This window comes from Phacochoerus africanus, chromosome 1 (genome assembly GCF_016906955.1).
Source record: "Phacochoerus africanus isolate WHEZ1 chromosome 1, ROS_Pafr_v1, whole genome shotgun sequence".
Classification (NCBI taxonomy): Eukaryota; Metazoa; Chordata; class Mammalia; order Artiodactyla; family Suidae; genus Phacochoerus; species Phacochoerus africanus.
The window spans coordinates 37,229,618-37,249,709 of record NC_062544.1 but is presented as its reverse complement, the minus strand read 5'-3'; the positions used below and the strand labels follow the sequence as shown (position 1 = coordinate 37,249,709).

The 20,092-nt window shown below is 33.3% G+C and overlaps 1 protein-coding gene across 3 annotated transcripts in view; it reads left to right on the top strand.

Annotated features, from left to right (window-relative positions):
• Positions 1 to 20,092, top strand: part of RNF180 (ring finger protein 180) — a 267,713-nt gene that overhangs the window by 53,814 nt on the left and 193,807 nt on the right. For all 3 annotated transcript variants that reach the window (XM_047753632.1, XM_047753710.1, XM_047753786.1), the window contains exons 3-4: positions 5,643 to 5,738; positions 7,456 to 8,412. In XM_047753632.1, coding sequence (XP_047609588.1) covers positions 5,643 to 5,738; positions 7,456 to 8,412 — 1,053 coding nt within the window. The remainder of the gene's footprint in view (positions 1 to 5,642; positions 5,739 to 7,455; positions 8,413 to 20,092) is intronic.

The window sequence follows — 20,092 nt, the reverse complement described above, 5'->3', positions numbered from 1 at the left end:
CTGTGATGAAGGTTTCTAGTTTCTCTGATATGTTCCCACACTATCACAATCAAAGACAGTGAAACTAGCATGGGTTTCAGTTCATCCTCATTGGTATCGTATTTTTCTTACTCTTCCCTACTTTACAACCATCTTTCTTTCCCGACTGCTTCAGCTTTAGCAAGCATTGCATCCCTGGATATTAGGGGTTTGGCCACTGCAGTGCTCCTTTCCCTTTCAGTTATAGTTCTGGGTACAGCATTGTATTCCTGTCACTCTCTTAGGGGTAGATGATTTTTTGTTGTTGTTCATCAATGCCCTAAGGATCACAAGGTCTGTTGTCTTTCCCCCAGTAATTTTAGGCTTTTGTTTTGTTAGAGGGACAGGTGAAAGTATCTGGATAGCGTTTTATACATTTTCTTCAGCAGCTACTCTTCCTCTCCCCCAGGGAGAGAAATATACCATGTTGGATTTTTGATTGGATACCAAACACTGAATTTCACATTGTGAAGTGATATACTTTGGTTGATTCCTTTAAAGGCTTTTATATTTTGTTTTGTCTAATAGTTATTTGTAGATAATTTTGATAACTTAGAAGCTTATTTTTAGGTTCTTTAGGGCAGATTTAGAATAGTCCTTATTCTGAGACTAATTTAATACCACTTTTATGGAATGACCCTTTGGGTCCTTAAGGAATGCTTCATTATTTAATGAATCCTTTTCCATAAGGCTGGTTTGAATATAATGATTCCTGGCCCTGTGTGAGCTCTTGAATAATTTGACTTATAGCTTCTATAATTTTTCTTTCTCCTGTAGGTATTCTTAACTTGGGCTTTTACTCTTAAGCCTGACTGTGTTGGAATTTGGCCAGAAACCTAAGGGGACGTATATACAAATTTCTGAAACTTTTTTTTCCTCCTTCTTTTGGGTACTGCAAATTTTAGTTTGCCTTAACCTCCATAAAGTCTGATTCCTGTTTTCTCAACTCAGAAAGTTAACTATACTCTTTTGGAGTTCCTTCTTCATGTGTACTTCACTCTGTTGCTTGCCTTCAGGAAGAAAGTCTAGATGACTGTAGGCTCAATTTGTTTTATTTGTATCAGGTGTTAGTGTTTCACTGCTTATTGTCCCACTGTCTAAAAATAGTTATTTGTTTCATTTTGTCCAGTTTCCTAATTGTGCCAGAAAGTTAATTCCGAATTCCTATTCCTACCCTGAGTGGGATCCCAAAATCACTGTTATCGTCTTTCTCTTGTTTGATGCCTGTTTTCTCTTGATGCTTTCTTTTGTTGCTGAATTTCAGCAATTTTATTAAGAGCTATGCTGTCCTGTGTGTTCACACTATTGAGAATCCCTAAGCTTCTTCAGTCTATGGGCCTTTGGAAAATGTGTCTGTGATTTATCCTATTGTCCTGTCTCTCCTCCATTTTTTTTTTTTTTGACTCCAACTGAGATGGAGTTTATTTCTACCCTGAAAAGTCACCATAGTGGTCTCTTCTGTGAGTTTTTTTTTAATTTTTAATTAAAATATAGTTTGTTTACAATATTCCTTCAATTTCTGCTGTACAGCAAAGTGACCCAGCCACCCATACACACACATCCTTTTTTTTTTTTTTCCATTTTCCATCATGTTCTAGCCCAAGAGACTGGACACAGTTCCTTGTACTGTACAGCATAACCCCATCACCCATCCATTCTTGTGTTAGACTGTTTGGTGTGTCCCGAAGGTCCCTGAAATTTTTGCTTTTTTTTTGCATTTTTTCTTTGCTTTCTTTTTTTTATCATTTTTGTTTCTGTATGTTCATGTTCACTGATATTTTCTTTAATACTTGAAAATATTTGTAATAGCTGGTTTAATTTCTGTGTATTCCATCATCTCCACTTTGCTGGGTAGGTATATTTCTGTTGATCAGTTTTTCTCCTGATTATGGGCCACATGTTTTTTCTTTGTACATATCTAGTAATTTTTCTTGTAGGTTGAACATTTATATTTAATATTATTGAGTTTATGGATATTATTGTTTTCCTTGAAGTGTTTTAGCAGACATATAAGGTACTTGTGATTGAACTTCATTCTTTGGAGGCTTATTTTTAAGCTTTGTGAGTGTTACTTTTTAGTAGCCTTTACTCTTGGGCTTTAAGAATCTCTCCTAAATAGCCCATATGTTCATTGAGATCCTTCTGCTTTGGCTGCTTGGGACTTAAAACATCTTCTCAGCCTTGCTTTGAGCCCTGTGTGAATAGTTATGTTTATAGCTCACTAGGAGATGTCTTTTCCTTGGTAAATTTCTTTATCTGGTTCTCTGGTATCTCACCCTACATGTGTCCATTTTGTATTCAACCAAAAATTTAAAGGAATCATTATACTTATTCTGGAACTTTTTTGTTTGTAGGATTTTCCTTGCCAGTAGAATGTCCTATAAATTCTGGCTGTTCAGCCTCTGCAGACTGTGTTCTCGATCTTAAATCAGCAAGGCTGCTGTGCACTAATTGGTTCCTCTTCCCTGCATCAAGGTTCTGTAAGTTCTCCCAGGCAGAAATCCAGAGTTATTTTTAGGCTCACCTCATTTATTTTCCTTCTCTGAGGGATCACAGTCCCACCATTTCTTTTGTCTAAATGTCTTAAAAGAATATATTTTGCCTAGTTTTTTTAGTTATAATATTGAAGCATGTCTACTATTACCTGTTCCAATATTTCCAGAATCAGAAGTACTCAATATATTTTACATCATTTTAAATACATTTTTAATTATATAAATGTAATTTTTACATCCTCCCATCAAAATAATTATGGAAAAGTTAGTTTCCTTTCAGTAATTTTCCTAATCTCGGGTTTCTTTCTTTCTTCCAATCTGAGCAGTGAGATTACCTTGGTGCACAGCCTTTTAGGTATATTTACTATCTATTTATATACAAATGTTTTCTATAGAAAAGTTAAAATATTGCCATTTTTACATTGTATACAATTTTGATAACATAATTTAGAGTATATTTAGTTCTTTTTCACTTGCTTTTAAAAAACAGTGTGTATTAGAGATAATCTTATTAAAACATATCTACTTTATATTCTTTATATTTTGATATTGTTAATATATGAAATAATGTAATATTTTCATATGGTAATATTTTCAGCAAGAATAGAAATGGGTCCTCAATGGCTTATCTTTCAGACTTAATGCAGATGCTTTCCACTTTCTCCCAGACCTTTCTAGCCACATTTCCAGAAAGTTGACTTATTTCTTTCTGCCCCAAGTACTGCTTTTATCTGGAGATAGCCAGACCTTAAATCCATCCTTAATAGTTTCCTATGGCCCTTTTTTTGCTTATATTTCCCACAACTTTGGCATGGACTGTTCTTTGTGTTGTTCTCATCTGTTAATGTAGTTGGATACAGTATATAGTTGTTTACCTCATTAAGAGGTTTCTTACTATTTTTGGTCTGTTGAAATACCTCCTTCCATATTTTCTAGGTCAGGTATTGATTCCTTTAAAAAAATATTTTACAGCTTCTGTGGTTTGATAGTGAGTACAGACTAGAATATGTCCCCACTTTGCCATCTTGAAACTAATAATTCCATCCCTCTCTGCATGAGTTTTACCTATATCATTTTATCAGAATCTGGAATAGATAAACATTTGTAGGTTTGCCTAACACTCTGTGAGTAGGCATTTATTATGTAACAGTAAGAAGTTTGAACTAGAGTGTGTTCCTAGCATCTTTTCTTCTTTTCTTAACTTTTCTTCTCTTAAATAATATTCTCTTCATATCGCCATGTACTTGCCTGGCCCTCAGTATTGCCATATTGACATGAAATGTTCCATATGCTAACCATGATTGGAGCTTAGGCACATAAATAAAACTGTAAAGTTTCTCTTTGGACAGCTATAAACCCTTCCTAACAGACTTTCTGTTTGCCAGTGAAATATTTTTAACCTATGTTGTAGATTTTTAAAACATAGAATTGGAAAAATTTTAAGCCTTTTAACAAAAGTTTTCTTTCTTCATTATGGTCTTGGATTTGGTTTAGCAGTAATTATTATTCTTGGCATATAAAATGCTGCTATACAAAATAATGAAATTTGAACTAACCTATAATAATAGCTCAAGTCTTTCCCCCTTTTTACTTATATTTTAATATTTTTTTCTTTTATCTTTTAGGGCCGCACCCATGGCATAGGGAGGTTCCCAGGCTAGGGGTCAAATCAGAGCTGTAGCTTCTGGCCCTACACCACAGCCACAGCAATGCAGGATCTGAGCCACATCTGCGACCTACACCACAGCTCATGGCAATGCCAGATCCTTAACCCACTGAGCGACTCCAGGGATCGAACCAGCATCCTCATGGATGCTAGTCGGGTTCTTTAACCTCTGAGCCATGACAGGAACTCCCTGTTTCGTTTTTTTTATTTTTTGATGTCTGATAGAAATTAGATTAAATTAGATTAAGGTGACTTCTTTGTAGATCTTTCCAATATGTAAATAAATTACACTGAATCTTTTGGTCTACACTGGACAGCTGTTCAGTGTCTTCACATTACCTGATGAAAGAGCAAAGTGATGTAAGGTCCAGAGGAACCATCTTGAGCAATTAAATCTAAAAAGTCTGGGTGATCCTGGCTCCAAGTCATAATCTAATGTAGATTATTCAGTGAAATTTCTTAAAGAGATTCAGTCCTGTTTCATTTGTATCACTGTGAATACAAACTTCTAAGTCATGCTTAGTAATTTCCTTATTATTTGTTATTTTGTTAGCCTGATTAGAGTAACTAGGAGTTCATCTGCTTTGGAAATAAAAAAGAGAACTATGCTTTGGCAACTTGCAGAGCTACTTCGATTTAAAATCTGATCCTGGGAAAGGGTATGTGGATAGGAGCCTTCTCCCTCCCCTCTTTTCAATTAGTCCTTTCTGTCATCTCATGGAATGCCATTCTGTAGACCCAGAAGGAACCTGGGCAGTTATTTAGCAGTGTTTTACAGGAAAGAAGCTGAGACCCAGAGAGGTTCAGCAGCTGTCCTCAGGTCACAGAGGTAGTAAAGAACCACATGTCTTCACCCTAGCTTACCCTGAATTTTTCTGTTATGTTGGAAATTCATAGTGTCTCAACTATGTATCACATTTATTTCTACAATTCTACTTCATAAGCCTGAAAGTGTCTCTTTTTGAAATTTTGTTGCTCTTCTACAGCCGAACTCTAGTCAGGAAATTTCTAGCTTCCTGCACATCTTGATAGAGAACATAGCAACTCCTTTATTCTGCCATCAGAATCCAGATAGCATCAGAAATTGAAGGCTGGGGAAAGTTGTCATGAATAGTACTACTGTTTTTCCTTAAACACACAGAAAATAATGGAGTATCACATTTGTCCATTTGGTAACTTACTGATCAATTTTAAATTTAATTTTATGAGCCCAATGAAATGGAAAGTTTTTTTTGGGGGGAAGGGGGTCAACTTAAACATGGCTAGTCCCTGAAAAAAAAAAAAAGCTTTTCTTTTTGGGTTTGTCTTTGGTGATGGGAGTAAAGAGAGGAGAGCAGTTGAGTAGTATGTATTTCCTTCCTACCTAAAACTGAATTTATGTTTTTGTGTTTTACTCAAATATGAATTTTGTGAAATAAATTATGAGCTAATAATGACTTATATCATGCATTTTGATATAACAGGATAGAAATGATTCAGCTGATGATCAAAACATTTGTCATGTGTGGCATATGAATATAGAAGCCCTTCCAGAATGGATTACCTGCCTAATCCAAAAAGTGAGTTCCTAGTTTTTGAGTAAAATTAGGAATATGCTACCTTCAGAATGTTTTTGTCCTCATTTTACAGGTGTTTTTCTTTATTTTTATTTTTTTATTTTTTATTTTTATTTATTTTTTAAAAATTGTAATTACATTTGATATACAATGATCTGTCAATTTCTGCTGTACAGCAAAGTGACCCAGGTGTGTGTGTGTGTATACACATAAACACATTCTTTTTCTGTTTTTCTTGGATGCACTGTTTCAAGAATGTGAAAGGATATGTAATCTTGATTATGCATACTGTCTTCTTCATTGCAGTTGGTATTTTCCCATCTGTGAATTCTCTCCCCACAGACACTCACCTGTTCTCTCAGTTCCTTAGGTCTTTTTTCTCATTGAGGCATTGCCTGGCCAGTCTACCAACTGCCCCCTCCCCATTATTACCACTCTTAACACGTGCTTTTTCCCTTAGTTACTTTATATACCTTTCTGTGTTTAATACACACACTGTGATACATAAGCTTCTAAATATGCTTAAGTATATATGACATATATGAATTATTATATATACCCATAAACATATCCATACATACATATATATATATACACTCACACACAAATGACTTAATTAGACCTTGTAAATCACTTGACTCCTCTACTAGAATACAGGAAGTCAGATGTTTTTCTTTTATGTTTATTAGGTACTGTATCCCCAGCACCCAGCATAATACCTATTGAGTGAATTAAATATCCTATGTGTATCATTCATGTATGTGCACACATGGAAAATAAACCAGAAAATTAATGACTCTTATTGGCACAGTCAGAATCAAAGTACCACTCTTTTAAGGTTCCTTAATGAAATATTATAAGAGTAGGAACTTGTCTTGTTCAGTATGGCGTCATTATCTCTCACAGTTCAAAACATCTAAGTTTTATAAAAGCATAAGTAATACAATTTTTGGCAAAATATAGTTGGCTTTATCCACTGACTAGCTTACTTTTTTGTTAAAAAAGAACATTAGCTATATATCTCTTGCATCCATTCTCACATTGTAATGATTTCCTGGGAAAATGCCAGTGTGCTGCTTACAAGTGTCCTGAACTTTACAAACTGTATTAGGACAGTGCAGAAGTTCCATTGTCTCTTTTGAAAAGATAGTTTTAAACTCTTTCATTATTAATTTGTAATCTGAATATAGAAAATGAACTGATTTATATAACTGGTATATTTTGGTTGTATGTAAAAAAGCAGGAAGAGCTTTATTCTGTTGGTTGGGTTAAGTTCCCTCCCACAGTGCTTGGTATGCAAGAAGTGTATCAAAACAGACACTTTTCTGTGAGATTTTACTTGCAAATTAAGCTCTCTAGACCGATTTGCTTCCTGGTTCCATAGTGTATTTTTCTTTTCATTAGTTCACACTGTATCCATGTTCGGCATATTGTTTAAGAGACCCTTTTAGAATTTTTAGGAGTATTGTTTAGATGGGTGTGATGTGCAGTGTGTTATCATTCTAGACCTTTGGAGCTTCTTATCTCTCTTTATTGGAAGGCTTGTTTCCATTTACTGCTCTGTCTACTAATAGAAAATAGAAAGCTGGCCTTTTCTGTGTCATAGAAAACTTTCATGTGGTTGGCTTTATAATTTAAAAAAAAAAAAGAAAGGAAAAAACCATCTCTTTGGTTACTTTACAATGAAAGCATTGTTTTTATTTTCTTTTATTACCTGTAGGCCCAATGGACAGTTGGAAAACTGAATTGCCCTTTCTGTGGGGCCCGTTTAGGGGGCTTTAATTTTGTCAGCACTCCAAAATGTTCCTGTGGCCAGCTTGCAGCTGTACATCTCTCCAAGAGCCGGACTGATTATCAGCCAACACGGGCAGACCAACTAATGAGACCATCGCTGAAATATTTGTCACATCCTAGAGTTCAATCAGGTTGTGACAAGGAAACTCTGCTGACAGGTGGCACCTCCAAAAACAGAAATCACAGGCTTTTAAACATGGCCCAAAATAATAATGGTCCTGGAAGATTAACAGAAGCACTCTGCCTGGAGGCACGGTCAACATATTTTGAGATGAAGAAAGAAAAACTGCTCTTCAATGCATCAGATCCAAAATATCGTCTTTTTGTTCCACAGCTTGTGAGTGGCAGATGCACTACGAGAGCTTTTCATAGAAAATCCCATAGTTTGGATCTGAACATCAGTGAGAGACTGACTTTATTACCCACTTTATATGAAATACATCGTAAGAGTACCGCCTATCCCAGGCTAAATGAAACGCAGCCTATTGACCTTTCAGGCTTGCCTTTAGAATCTAGTAAAAATAACTGTTCCTTTCAGATTTCATCCAGTTTTGATCCTAATATGCTGCTTCAAAGATTTTCAGTGGCTCCCAGTGAGACCCAGACACAAAGAGGAGAATTTCAGTGTGGTCTAGAAGCTTCCACAGTCTACACTGACCATGCTGGTTCTAACAGCCTGACTTTTCTGGTGGACCTGCCCTCAGCTGGCAGAAGCATGCTGGAAGCCTCGGACCAGGAAGAGCACCTCTCACCTCTGGACTTCCTGCACTCGGGCAGTTTTTCACTGGGTGCCATTAATCAGAGGCTCAGTAAGAGAGAAAGGAGCAAGCTGAAGAATCTCAGACGGAAACAACGAAGGCATGAAAGATGGCTGCAGAAGCAGGTAATATTTTAAAGAGTTTACTAAAATTCAGTATTGTAAATGTTGGGCTTTGGGGAGAGGAGCTGACTTTGAATACCTGCATTATAAAACTTGGTTTGAATGATTTTTGAAATTATTTCTCCCTAAGTGAGCTTAACAGTCATATAGCTCTATTATAATAGACATGTATAACCATATTTCTGTGCTTACACATGCCCTCTTGTGAAGGTTTCCCCAATTTTGCTAATATTTTGTAAGGACATCATCTCATGATACTGAGACTAGATTGTCATAACACATTTTAAATGTGTTCATGTTAGGATTGTTTTGCAGTGACTTTTTTTTCAGGTTAAGTTGAAACAAAAAAGTTTCCCTAAGTAAATCCAATGTAGTGACAGATTCATTCACTTTCACTACATTTAGTTTAAATAGATATTGTCAAGGAGCCTTGTTTAATTACGTGCCCACATGATATGGATATGGTTAACTGTGCTGAATTGTGAAAATTATTTAAAGGATAATTGATCCTTACTATAATTTTATAGGAAAGGTTGCTTCTTTGTGGCTAGAACTCCTGAACCTGTAGTGATATGTTCAAGGGTGGGGTGAATGAAGGGACTGACAGTAAATGTCATGCACTGAAGAAACCAATTAAAGCCAGTGGATAAGGTGCTCATGAAAATTTGGAAGTTTGAGGACTGGCTTATTTCTATATAAACCTCTTTTTTTATTTTTTTTGCGAATCACCTTTGTTATTTACTTGTGTATAATAGATAGCAGTCCTTATTCATTAGTATGTTGACTATTAACAATGTCCTTAGAGCTAAAATATGGGAAGCTGCAACTTTACATAATAGTTCATTCTTAGATAAGCAGAGTCATTATTGTTTATGATTCTAGTCATGGACTGAATAAAATGTGCTTTAATCAAGTTATATATTTTTCATCTTTTGGTTAGATAGTATAAGTAATGTTTATTATATTTTTGACTGGCTTCTGACAAAAGATTTCAACTTGGTTTATTTGTAAGCAGTAGTGTAACGTGACATCAAAGCATATATTATAGCATGTAAAAAGGAATACGTTTTAGCACCATTACAATATACTTTATAGTTTTATTTATTGAAGCTATAAGTTCAAAAATGTTATTGAAAATTTGACTTAAACCTAAATAAATTGGAGATGATCTATGTCAAGTGAATGTTTAGAAAGAATATACTCAAAACAATGTAGAAGGCTCTAACAAATAGAAATTTCTGCGATGTATGCAAATTATACTTGCTCTGTACTGTAAACATGTGCAAGTAACATCTTTACAATTTCCAAAATGTGCTTAATTCTTAGGCTAGGTAAATCTATATTTTATATCATTTTTTTTTAGCATAGGAACACTCTTTTCCACACAGTTTAGAGTAAAATAAGACCAAAATCAAGGTTTTTTTAAAAATGAATTTACTTTTATTCATTTACATACTTGTGATTTAACCAGTCTGCTTAGCTAATTGATCGAAGTGAATGAGTCTTAGACCTGTGACAAGTCAGTAAAGAAATGATATGATGGGGTTCTAATAGATTTGATTGGTTGCATGGGAACTGCAGGCAAACAAATGCTCAGTGTCACCTTAGCAAAGAAAATCTAAAAGCTTGTAGCAGCATAGAAATGAAATGAATTAGCAATGAGTACACACTGTCATTTGAGTCAGAAGGAAGAAGCATGTTCAATAGTCATCTTTCTAATTCAAAGAAAAGGATAAATCCTAGAAAGGGTTGATAGATCTCTACTCAAATTGATAGTATCTACTAAAGCTCAATGGCTTAGCTCTTCAACTCGTGTCTTATTTAATAAAGATTAGTGGATTATGTCATATTTATCAAATATCTGTCTTGGGTATCATGCCTTTACGTAATGGCTTCAAAACGATCCTGGCCCTTTTCTAATGAGAAGAATAAGCGTAAAAGATAGAAAGAAAAAGCTAGCCATTATTAATGATAATCTTTTTAAAGTTAAAAATAATTGATTGGAATATTTAGATCTCTGACTTTCACTTGACATTTTTCATAATTTTTTTTGTGTAAACCAGACATCTTTCTATGGCAGATACCATGCTAGAAAAATGTTGACAATACTGCAAAAATTATTTACATCTTTAAAGCTTATGGATGTAAATGAGATTGATGTTAAAGCAGAAACTGCAGCCAGTTTACAGTGTTTTTGTAAAGCAGATGTTAATTGAACACCTACTTTGAGGAAAGAACATGCTGAGAAAACTTTTTTCATTCAGCATAGTTTTCTCAGTTTTGGTTTTTATATTTTTTTAACTCATCTCGCAATAAAATTTATTCTTGGCATACAGCTCTGTTTTAAATATGTGTATAAACTGATATAACAATCATCACAAAATGGGGATTCAGAAGAGTTCCATCATCCCCAGAATTCTCTTGTACCTTTCTAATTGTGCCATGATTTTACCTTTTTATTTTTATTTTTTTTATTTTTATTTTTTTGGTCTAAGGTCTTTATTATTTAGCAATGAGTCAGCCAAAAAAAAAAGGCAAAAATTTGGATTTTATCCATTTATCCTTATCTCCATTCTTTATTTCACATTCTGATAGATTGGATTTTTGCCTTTTCAATCACACCTTTATCTCATCCTTAATTCCTGAAAACCACGGATCTGTCCTCTTATTGCTGATTTTATAAAATAATAATGTGATGTTATAAAATTAGAATCATATAGTGTATAGCCTATTGAAACTGGCTTCTTTAACCTAACATAATTACTAATGAGATTCATCCAGGTTGTTCCATATATCTGTAGTTTGTTGTATTAACTGTTTAATAATCTTCCATTGTATGAATGAACCACAGTTTATCCATTTACCTGTTGAGGACAGGTAGGTTATTCCAGGTTTTGGCAATTACATATAGAGCTATTTATAAATATTCATGTATAGGTTTTTGTGTGAACATAAGCTTTCTCATCTTTAGAGTAAACGTTCAGAAGTAGGATTGCTGGGTCATATGTTAAGGGTATATTTAGTTTTGTAAGTAGCTGTCACATTGTTTTTCTGAAGAGCTATTTTTTGCATTCCAAACAGCAATGTATAAGAGTTTTGTTTGTTTGTTTGTTTTTTGCCGTGCATCCTCACAAACATCTGCTGGTCTCATTTTTAAAAATTTTGTCATTAGTAGATATGTAGTGGTATCACTTTGTGATTTTAATTTGCATTTCCCTATTGATGTTGAATATTTTTAAGTGTTTATTTTGCCATTTGTATATATTGTTTAGTGTATCTTTTCAAATATTTTAGTCATTTTCTTAATTGGATTGTGTTCTTTGTGTTAAATTTTGAAAATTCTTTATACACTTTAGATATAAGTCCTTTGTTGAATATGTGGTTTGTAAAAGTTGTTCTCCCAGTCTGTAATTTGTCCTTCCATTCTCTTAAAATACATTTTTTTTTCTCCTGTGGAGGAAACATTTAATTTTGTTGAAGTTCAGTGTCTTGAATTTTTTTTAATGGATCGTGCTTTGGGTGTTTTATCTAAGAACTCTTTGCCTATCCTTAGATTATGAAGATTTTCCTCTATTGTTTGTTTTAAAAGTTATAGTGTTTTAAGTTTTATATTGAGAATCCTGATTCATTTTTTTAGTAAGGTCAGAGATTTAGTTCGAGGTCCCTTGTTTTTCATAGAGATGCTTGATTGTTCCAGCACCATTTGTTGAAAACACTGTCCTTTCTCCATTGAAATGCTTCTGCAGCTTTGTCAAAATTCAACTGGCTGTAAATATGTGGGTCTATTTTTGCACTCTATGTTCTGTTCAGTTTATTTTTCTGTCTCTCCCTTTGCCAATAGCCCTTTTTCTTGTTTATGGTAGCTTTAATAGTAAGTTATTAAAATAGGATATTGTAATTCCTTCAACTTTATTTTCTTTTTCATTTGTTTTAGTAATTCTAGTGCCTTTGCCTTTCTATATAAAATTTAGAATCGACCTATTTACCTTTACAAAAATAGATCAATTTGAAGAGAACTGAAATCTTTAATATGTTGATTTTTGCAGTCCATGAACATGATATGTATTTCCTTTTATTTAGGTCTCTGATTTCTTTCATCAGTATTTTGCAGTTTTCATCACTCAGAACCTTTGCATGTTTTGTTAAATTTATACCTACTTATTTCCTTTTGTGTTGTTAATTTTAAGAATTGTTTTTATTTATAATTGTGTATCACTAGTTTATAGAAACAATTGATTTTGTTTTGACTTTGTGTCTTGTGATATCAATAGTAGATCTTTGACATCTTTTGTTCCTGAGTATTCACATTTTTGTGCTGTTGATAAGTGGCATTACTTCATTAAATTTTACTTTCCAGTTGTTCATTAATATGTTTTTTTGCATGTTAATCTCACATCTTACAACTTTTCAGATCTCATCAATTAGGAATAGTAGGAGTTGGGGAGTTCCCATTGTGGTGCTGCAGACACAAATCTGACTAGTATCCATGAAGATATGGGTTCGATCCCTGGCCTCACTCGGTGGGTCAGGGATGCAGCAGTGCCATGAGCTGTGGTGTAGATTGTAGACGGCTTGGATCCCACATTGCTGTAGCTGTGGTGTAGGCAGGCAGTGTAGCTCCAGTATGACCCCTAGCCTAGGGACTTCCATGTGCCAAAGGTATGTCCCTAAAAAGCAAACAAACAAAAAAGGAATATCAGGGTTTTTTAAAGATTTCATTGGATTTTCTACTTAGGTGATCATGTAGTCTGCAAATGAAGAGAGCTTTACTTCTTCATTTCCAGTCTGATTTTTTTTTTTATGTGTGTGATATTGAACAAGTTAGAACAACAAATGCAATAGCTGAGTAGAAGGGTTGAGAGCAAACATCCTTGTCTTTTTTTCCTGATATTAAGAGGAAATCATTGTCTCTCACCGTTAGGTATGATGTTGGGTGCAGGTTTTTTGTAGATGCTCTTTATCAAGTTGAGGAAGTTCTTTTCTATTCCAGTTTGCTGAAAGTTTTATTATGAATAGATGTTGAATTTTGTCAGATCCTTTTTCTGTATCAATTGATACATGTTTTTAATGTGACTATTGAGTGATTATCAAATATTGAGCTGGTCTTTTATTCCCACAGTAAACACTTTGTTATGTTGTATTTTTCTTTCTATATACTGGTGGATACTCTTAGCCAATTTTTGAGTTTTATGACTTTTTTTTTTGCCTCTGTACATTAAGTATACTATCCTGAAGTTTATCTACTTTTGTTTACAGTCTTTCTGATTTTGATATGGTAACGCTAAGCCTTATAAAATGAGTTAAGAATTGTTCTTACTTCTTTTGTTTTTTGGAGAATATTATGAAGAATTAATATTACTTTTTCTTAAATATTTGGTAATGAAACTATCTGGACCTCAAGAATTTTTTTTTTTCAGTAGGGAGCAGGGGTTGAATTTAACTGTGAATTCAGTTTCTTTAATAGTTATAGGAAAAATTCAGGTTCTATATTCCATATTTTGATAATAATTTTGGTAGTTATTTTCAATGAATTATCTAAATTTTTGAAAATATATGTGTAGCATGTTCATGGTATTCCCTTATTATCATTTGTTGGGTCTGTAATGATATTCCCTTTTCAATACTGATGGTGGCAACTTTATGTCATCTCTTTCTCTCTTTTAGTTTTGCTAGATGTTTATCAATTTTATTGACTTTTTCAAAGAAGCAACTTTTGGTTTCAGTTATTTTCTCTATCACTTTCTGTTTTCAAACTCATTAATTTCTGCTATTTTATTATTTGCTTCCTTCTTTTTGCTTTGCCTTTATTTTCCTTTAATCATAAAATATTTTCATGGGAGAAACTTAAGTTATTGATAAGAAATTCTTACTTTATATCACTAAGCATTTATTGCTACATTAGTTCCCTTTAGTTTCTGCATTAGCTCCATCCCATGACTTTTATGTTGCATTTTTAACTCGGTTCAAACTATTTTCTAATTTCCTTTGAGATTTTCTTTGGCCCACCTGGTTTGTTTAAGCAGCTAATATAATCATGAAATGGCTGAAATAACAGCATTTTGAGGAAATTAAAAAATTTATCCTGAGAAAAATTATTTCTTCTTCTGGAATGAGAGAAAGTAAAGCTGTCACTAGTATAGCTGTATGATGTTTTTAAGTAAGTCTTTTTAAACATTCGGTTCTACTGTGTTTCCATTTCCTAACCGTGGACTTATTTAATTAATATGAATAAAAGAAAATGTCTCTTTAAAGCCCACAGGAAGCTATTGTGAAAAGTTTGCCTTATGTTTCTGTGGAATGTTTTGCATAATAATATAAAATAATTGACCAAGTAATTGTAATAAAGCACTGAACCATCGACAGTTATTACATTACATTGTTCTGATTGAACTAAATGAATTAAGACCACTTTTTTACAAGGCTGTGATTTAGGCACTGGGGAGAATAGAGACAAATAAATCAGGTTAAATACCTACTTGTTTAATAAGTTCCCTTGTGGAACAGTGGTTTAAGGATCTGGCATTGCTGCAGCTGTTGTGTAGGCCTCAGCTATAGCATGGGTTCCATCCCTGGCCTGGTAACTTCCACATGCTGCAGGCTCAGCCAAAAAAAAAAAGTAAACAAATAGTTTTTTTTTTTTTTAATTTCAGTTTACTTAGAGAATATATACATTTTCCATAAGGCATTAAATTTTATTTTCATGGATTTGCACATAGGGGATCACTTTGGATTTTTCAGACTTTGAAGGGGTCCACTTAATCTTTTATCACTTGATCCATTATGTTTAAAAGACACACAAACCATGTTATATATTTGTTACCTTTTTGAAAGAAAAATTTTTGTGCTTTTGCATTATAATAGTAAGCACATGTTTAACATATTTCAAGCAGAAAACCAATGGTTTATTGAAATAAAATTCTTTAGTAATGAAAGTACAATGATTTTAATTAAATGACACAGATTTTACTGTTTTTATTACACACAGAAACATAGTCATGAAATTTTTTTTAAGAAAAAGACTATAGAATGAAAGAACATGAGCTTTAGTCTCATATCAAAACAGATCAATGTTTATATCTCACTCTAGTAAAATTACTATTTCAGTTTCAGTTTGTCATTCTCTTTATTAATGTAAGATAATTAGGCCTTGTTTGAATGGTTGATAATTCTAATTTCTTTCAACCTTCCAGGAAGTCACTATCTCATAGAATAAGATATAAATATGTAGCCACCTGATACAAACACAACTAAATATTTTAACTTTATTTTCCTGTCATTTCAGTTGCTTTTCAAATAGAATAAAATAGACAGTGAGTTAAGTGTAGAGCAAAATTATATACAATTGATAATTATATACAATCTATATAATTAATTATATAGATCTAAATTTCCTTTTATCATTTTTAAATTGAATTATATTGATTGACAATATTATACTAGTCTAGAAGTACAACATAGTGATTCTATATTTTATACATTATGTTACATTTAAAGTCATTATAAAAAGATGGCTGTATTTCTCCATTCTGTGCAATATACCCTTGAAATTTATTTATCTCATGCCCAATAGTTTATACTTCTTAATCACCTACCTCTAATTTGCCCCTCCCTCTTTCATTTCTCATCTAGTAACCACTAGATTATTCTCAATATTTGTGAGTTTGTTTTTGTTCTTTTATATTCATATATTCATATATTTGTTTGTTTAGATTCCATAAATAAGTGAAAAAGTGCAATGTTTATCTTTCTCTGAATTATTTCACTAAGGATAATACTTTCTAGGTGCATTCATGTTGTTGCAAGTGGCAGAATTTTATTCCTCTTTAATGGCTGAGTAATACTCTATTGTGTGTGTGTTTGTGTGTATCACAATTCTTTTTGTCTGTTCACCTCTTGATGGACACAGGTTGCTTCCATATCTTAGCTGTTGTAAATAGTGCAGCTATGAGCATTGGGATGCCTGTATCTTTTTGAATTAGTGTTTCTATTTTCTTTGGATATGTACCCAGGAGTAGACTTGCTGGATCCTAAGATAAGGTGGGTTTTTATTTCTTTTTCTTTTTTTTTCTTTTTAGGAGTGCACCCGCAGCATGTGGAGGTTCTCAGGCTAGGGATCTAAAGGGAGCTGTAGCTGCTGGCCTGCACCACAGCCACAGCAATGTCAGATCCAAGCCACAGCCCACAGCAGTGCCAGATCCTTAACCCGCTGAGCAAGGCCAAGGATTGAACCCGCATCTTCATGGATACCAATTAGAGTTGTTACTCTGAGCCATGATGGGAACTCCCCCATAGCAGTTTTATTTTTAGTTTTTTGATAAACATCCATTTGTCCATGGTGCCTGCACCAATTTATATTGCTAGCAGCAGTGCACCAAGGATCCCCTTTAATCCGTATCCTTACCAACATGTGTTATTCATGGTTTTTTTGATGATAACCATTTTGACAGGATTGAGGTGACACCTCATTGTGGTTTCTATTTGCATTTATCTGATGATTAACAATATTGAACATCTTTTCATTTGCCTGTTGAACATCTATTTTCTTTGAAAAAGTATCTATTCAGGTCTTATGCCCATTTTTTTCATCTGATTGTTTGTTTTGAGTTGTATGACCTACTTATATATTTTAGATATTTAACTGTTATAGGTAATATCATTTTCAGTTATTTTCTTTTCTGTAGATTTTTTTTTTTTTTTGGCTCTTTGGTGATTGCTTTTGCTGCGCAAAAGCTTTTAAGTTTAATTAAGTTCCATTTGTTTATTTTTGCTTTTGTTTCTTTTGCCTTAGAGGACTGATCCAAAAAAAAAAAAAAGTTATATTTTATGTCAGAGTGTTCTGCCTATGTTCTCTTCAAGGAGTTTCACTGTTTCAGGATATATATTTAGTCTTTAATCCATTTTGAGTTGAATTTTGTATATGATGTGAGAAAACGTTCTAATTTCATTCTTTTAGAGAGGGTCAGTTAAGTTTGTCCAGCACTACTCACCAAAGAGACTATCTTTTTCATTGCATATTCTTGCATCCTTTGTTGTAGACTTGACCACAGGTGCCTGGGTTTATTTCTGGGCTCTTTATTCTGTTCCACTGATATATGCGTCTGTTTTTGTGCCAGAACCATGCTGTTTTGATTATTTTTAGCCTTTTAGTATTATCTGAAATCATCATTGTAAATCTTTTTTTCTCAAGATTCTCTGGAAATTTGGGGTCTTTTTTGGTTCCATGTGAATTTTAGGATTACTTGTTCTAGCTCTGTGAAAATTGCCATGGGTATTTTGGTGGGAATTGCATTAGATCTGTAGATTGCTTTAGGTAGTATGGTCATTTTAACAATATTATTTCTTCCAATCCATTAACATGAGATTTTTCCATTTTTTGTTTTATCTTCAGCTTTTTTTCAGTGTTGCATGTTTTTCAGACTACAGGACTTTCACCTCATTGATTAACTTTATTCCTATATCATTCTTGTATATTTTAATGTAATTCCCCTATGGAGCTGTCTGGTTGTAGACTTTTGCTTGCTGGGAGTTTTTAAAATTATTGTTATAAATTCAATTTCACTGCTAGGGATTGTTCTCTTCAGGTTGCCTATTTCTTCCTGATTCATTATTTGAAGTTTATGTGTTTTTAGACGTTTGTCCATTTCTTCTAGTTTGTTCAGGCTGTCACCACGTAATTGCTTGTAGTATTCTCTTATGATTTTTTGTGTCTCTGTCGTATTGGATGTTATTTGACTATTTTGTTTCTTGTTTTATTTGGGTCTATTTTTGTTTATTTGGGTCTATATTTATTTGGGTTTATTTTTTCCTGATGAGCCTAGCTAAAGGCTTATCAATTTTGCTTATGTTTCAAAAAACCCAGCTCTTGGTTTCATTGATTTTTCTGTTTTTTTGCCTCCATTTCATCTATTTCTTTGTTCATCATTATTATTTCCTTTTTTATATATTTTTTATACTTTTTTTCCAATTACTTTAGATGGTAGGTTAGTTGTGTATTTGAGATTTTTCTTATTTTTTGAAGTATGTCTGTATCTCTATAGCCTTCCCTTTTAGAACTGCTTCTGCTGTGTGCCATGGATTTTGGAAAATTGTGGGGTTTGTTTTTTGTTTTTTGTTTTTGCTTTTTTTTTGTCTCAAGGTATTTTCTCATTTGCACTTTGATTTTTCATTAACCTTTTTTTTAGTAGCATATTGTTTAGGCATTTGTGTTTAGACAAAGTATGTGTTTTCATACTTTGTCTTTTTTCTTCCTGAAGTTAATTTTTTGTTCTATACTGTGTGATCAGAAAAAATACTTGGTATAATTTCTGTCCTCTTAAATTTGTTGAGACTTGTTTGTGGACAAGTATATGATATATCTTGGAGATTATTCCATATACACCTATGTATTCTGCTGGTTTTGATTGGAATGCCCTTTAGATAGCTGTTAAGTCAAACTGGTCTAATGTATCTTTTAGGACTACTTTTTCCGTATTGATTTACTGTCTGAATTATCTCTCCAGTTAAGTAAGTGGGGTGTTATGGTCTCCTACTTTAATTGTATTATTGTCATTTTCTCTCTTTAGGTCTGTTAATATTTTCTTTACATATTTAGATGCTCCTATATTAAGTATGTATGTGTTAATGAGTTTTATATCCTCTTCCTGTGTCAATCCCTTTATCATTATATAAAGCCTTTTTTTTTGGTTGTTGTTAAAGACTTTGTTTTGATATCTACTTTGTCTGATATGAATATTGCTACCCCAGGCTTCTTGTTTTTATTTACACGAAATATTTTTTTCAATTTCCTTACTTTCAGACTATATGTGTCTTTGAGTTTGAAGTTAGTCTCTTGTAGCTTTGAGTTTGAAGTTAGTCTCCTCAGACAGTAAATCAATACGGAAAAAGTAGTCCTAAAAGATACATTAGACCAGTTTGACTTAGATATCCCTTGTCATTTTTATCTAGTTAGCCCCACTATGTCTTTTGATTGGAGCATTAGTCCATTGATATATTTTTTTTGTGTGTGTATGCCCACAATGGAATTCCCAGACCAGGGATCAGATTTGAGCCCCAATTGCCAGATCTTTAACCCACTGTTCTAGGCTGGTGATTGAATCTGCAACCTAGTACTCTAGAGGCACCACCCTATCCTGTTGCACCACAGTAGGAACTCCATAGTCCATTGACATTTAAAGTGATCCTATATTTTTCTCTACAATTTTACATTTCATTATTTTAATTATGATTTTATCTTTGTGTTGTTCTGCTTAGGTTCATATTCTTTGGGAGCCTCTGTGCTTCTTGTACCTTTATATCTGTTTCCTTCTTCAAGTTTGCAAAGTTTTCAGCTGTAAGTTTATCAAACACTTTTTTCACTCCCTTTTCTCTCTTCTTCTTCTGGGACCTGTATAATGGAAATGTTGGTATGTTTGATGTTGCAAAAGTCCCTTAAACTGTTCCTCAGTTTTTGTTTTTCTTTTTTACTGTTCTAGTTTGGTGAATTCCATCATTCTATATTCCAGATCATTTATTTGTTCTTCTGTTTCACCTAGTCTACTGTTCGTTCCTTCTAGTGTGTTTTTCATTTCATTTATTACATTCTTCAGTTCTGACTGCTTCTTCTGTATATTTTCTAGTTCCTTGTTAAAATTCTCACTATGTTCATGCTTTTTTCCCCTAATTCAGTTAGCATTCTTATTACTAA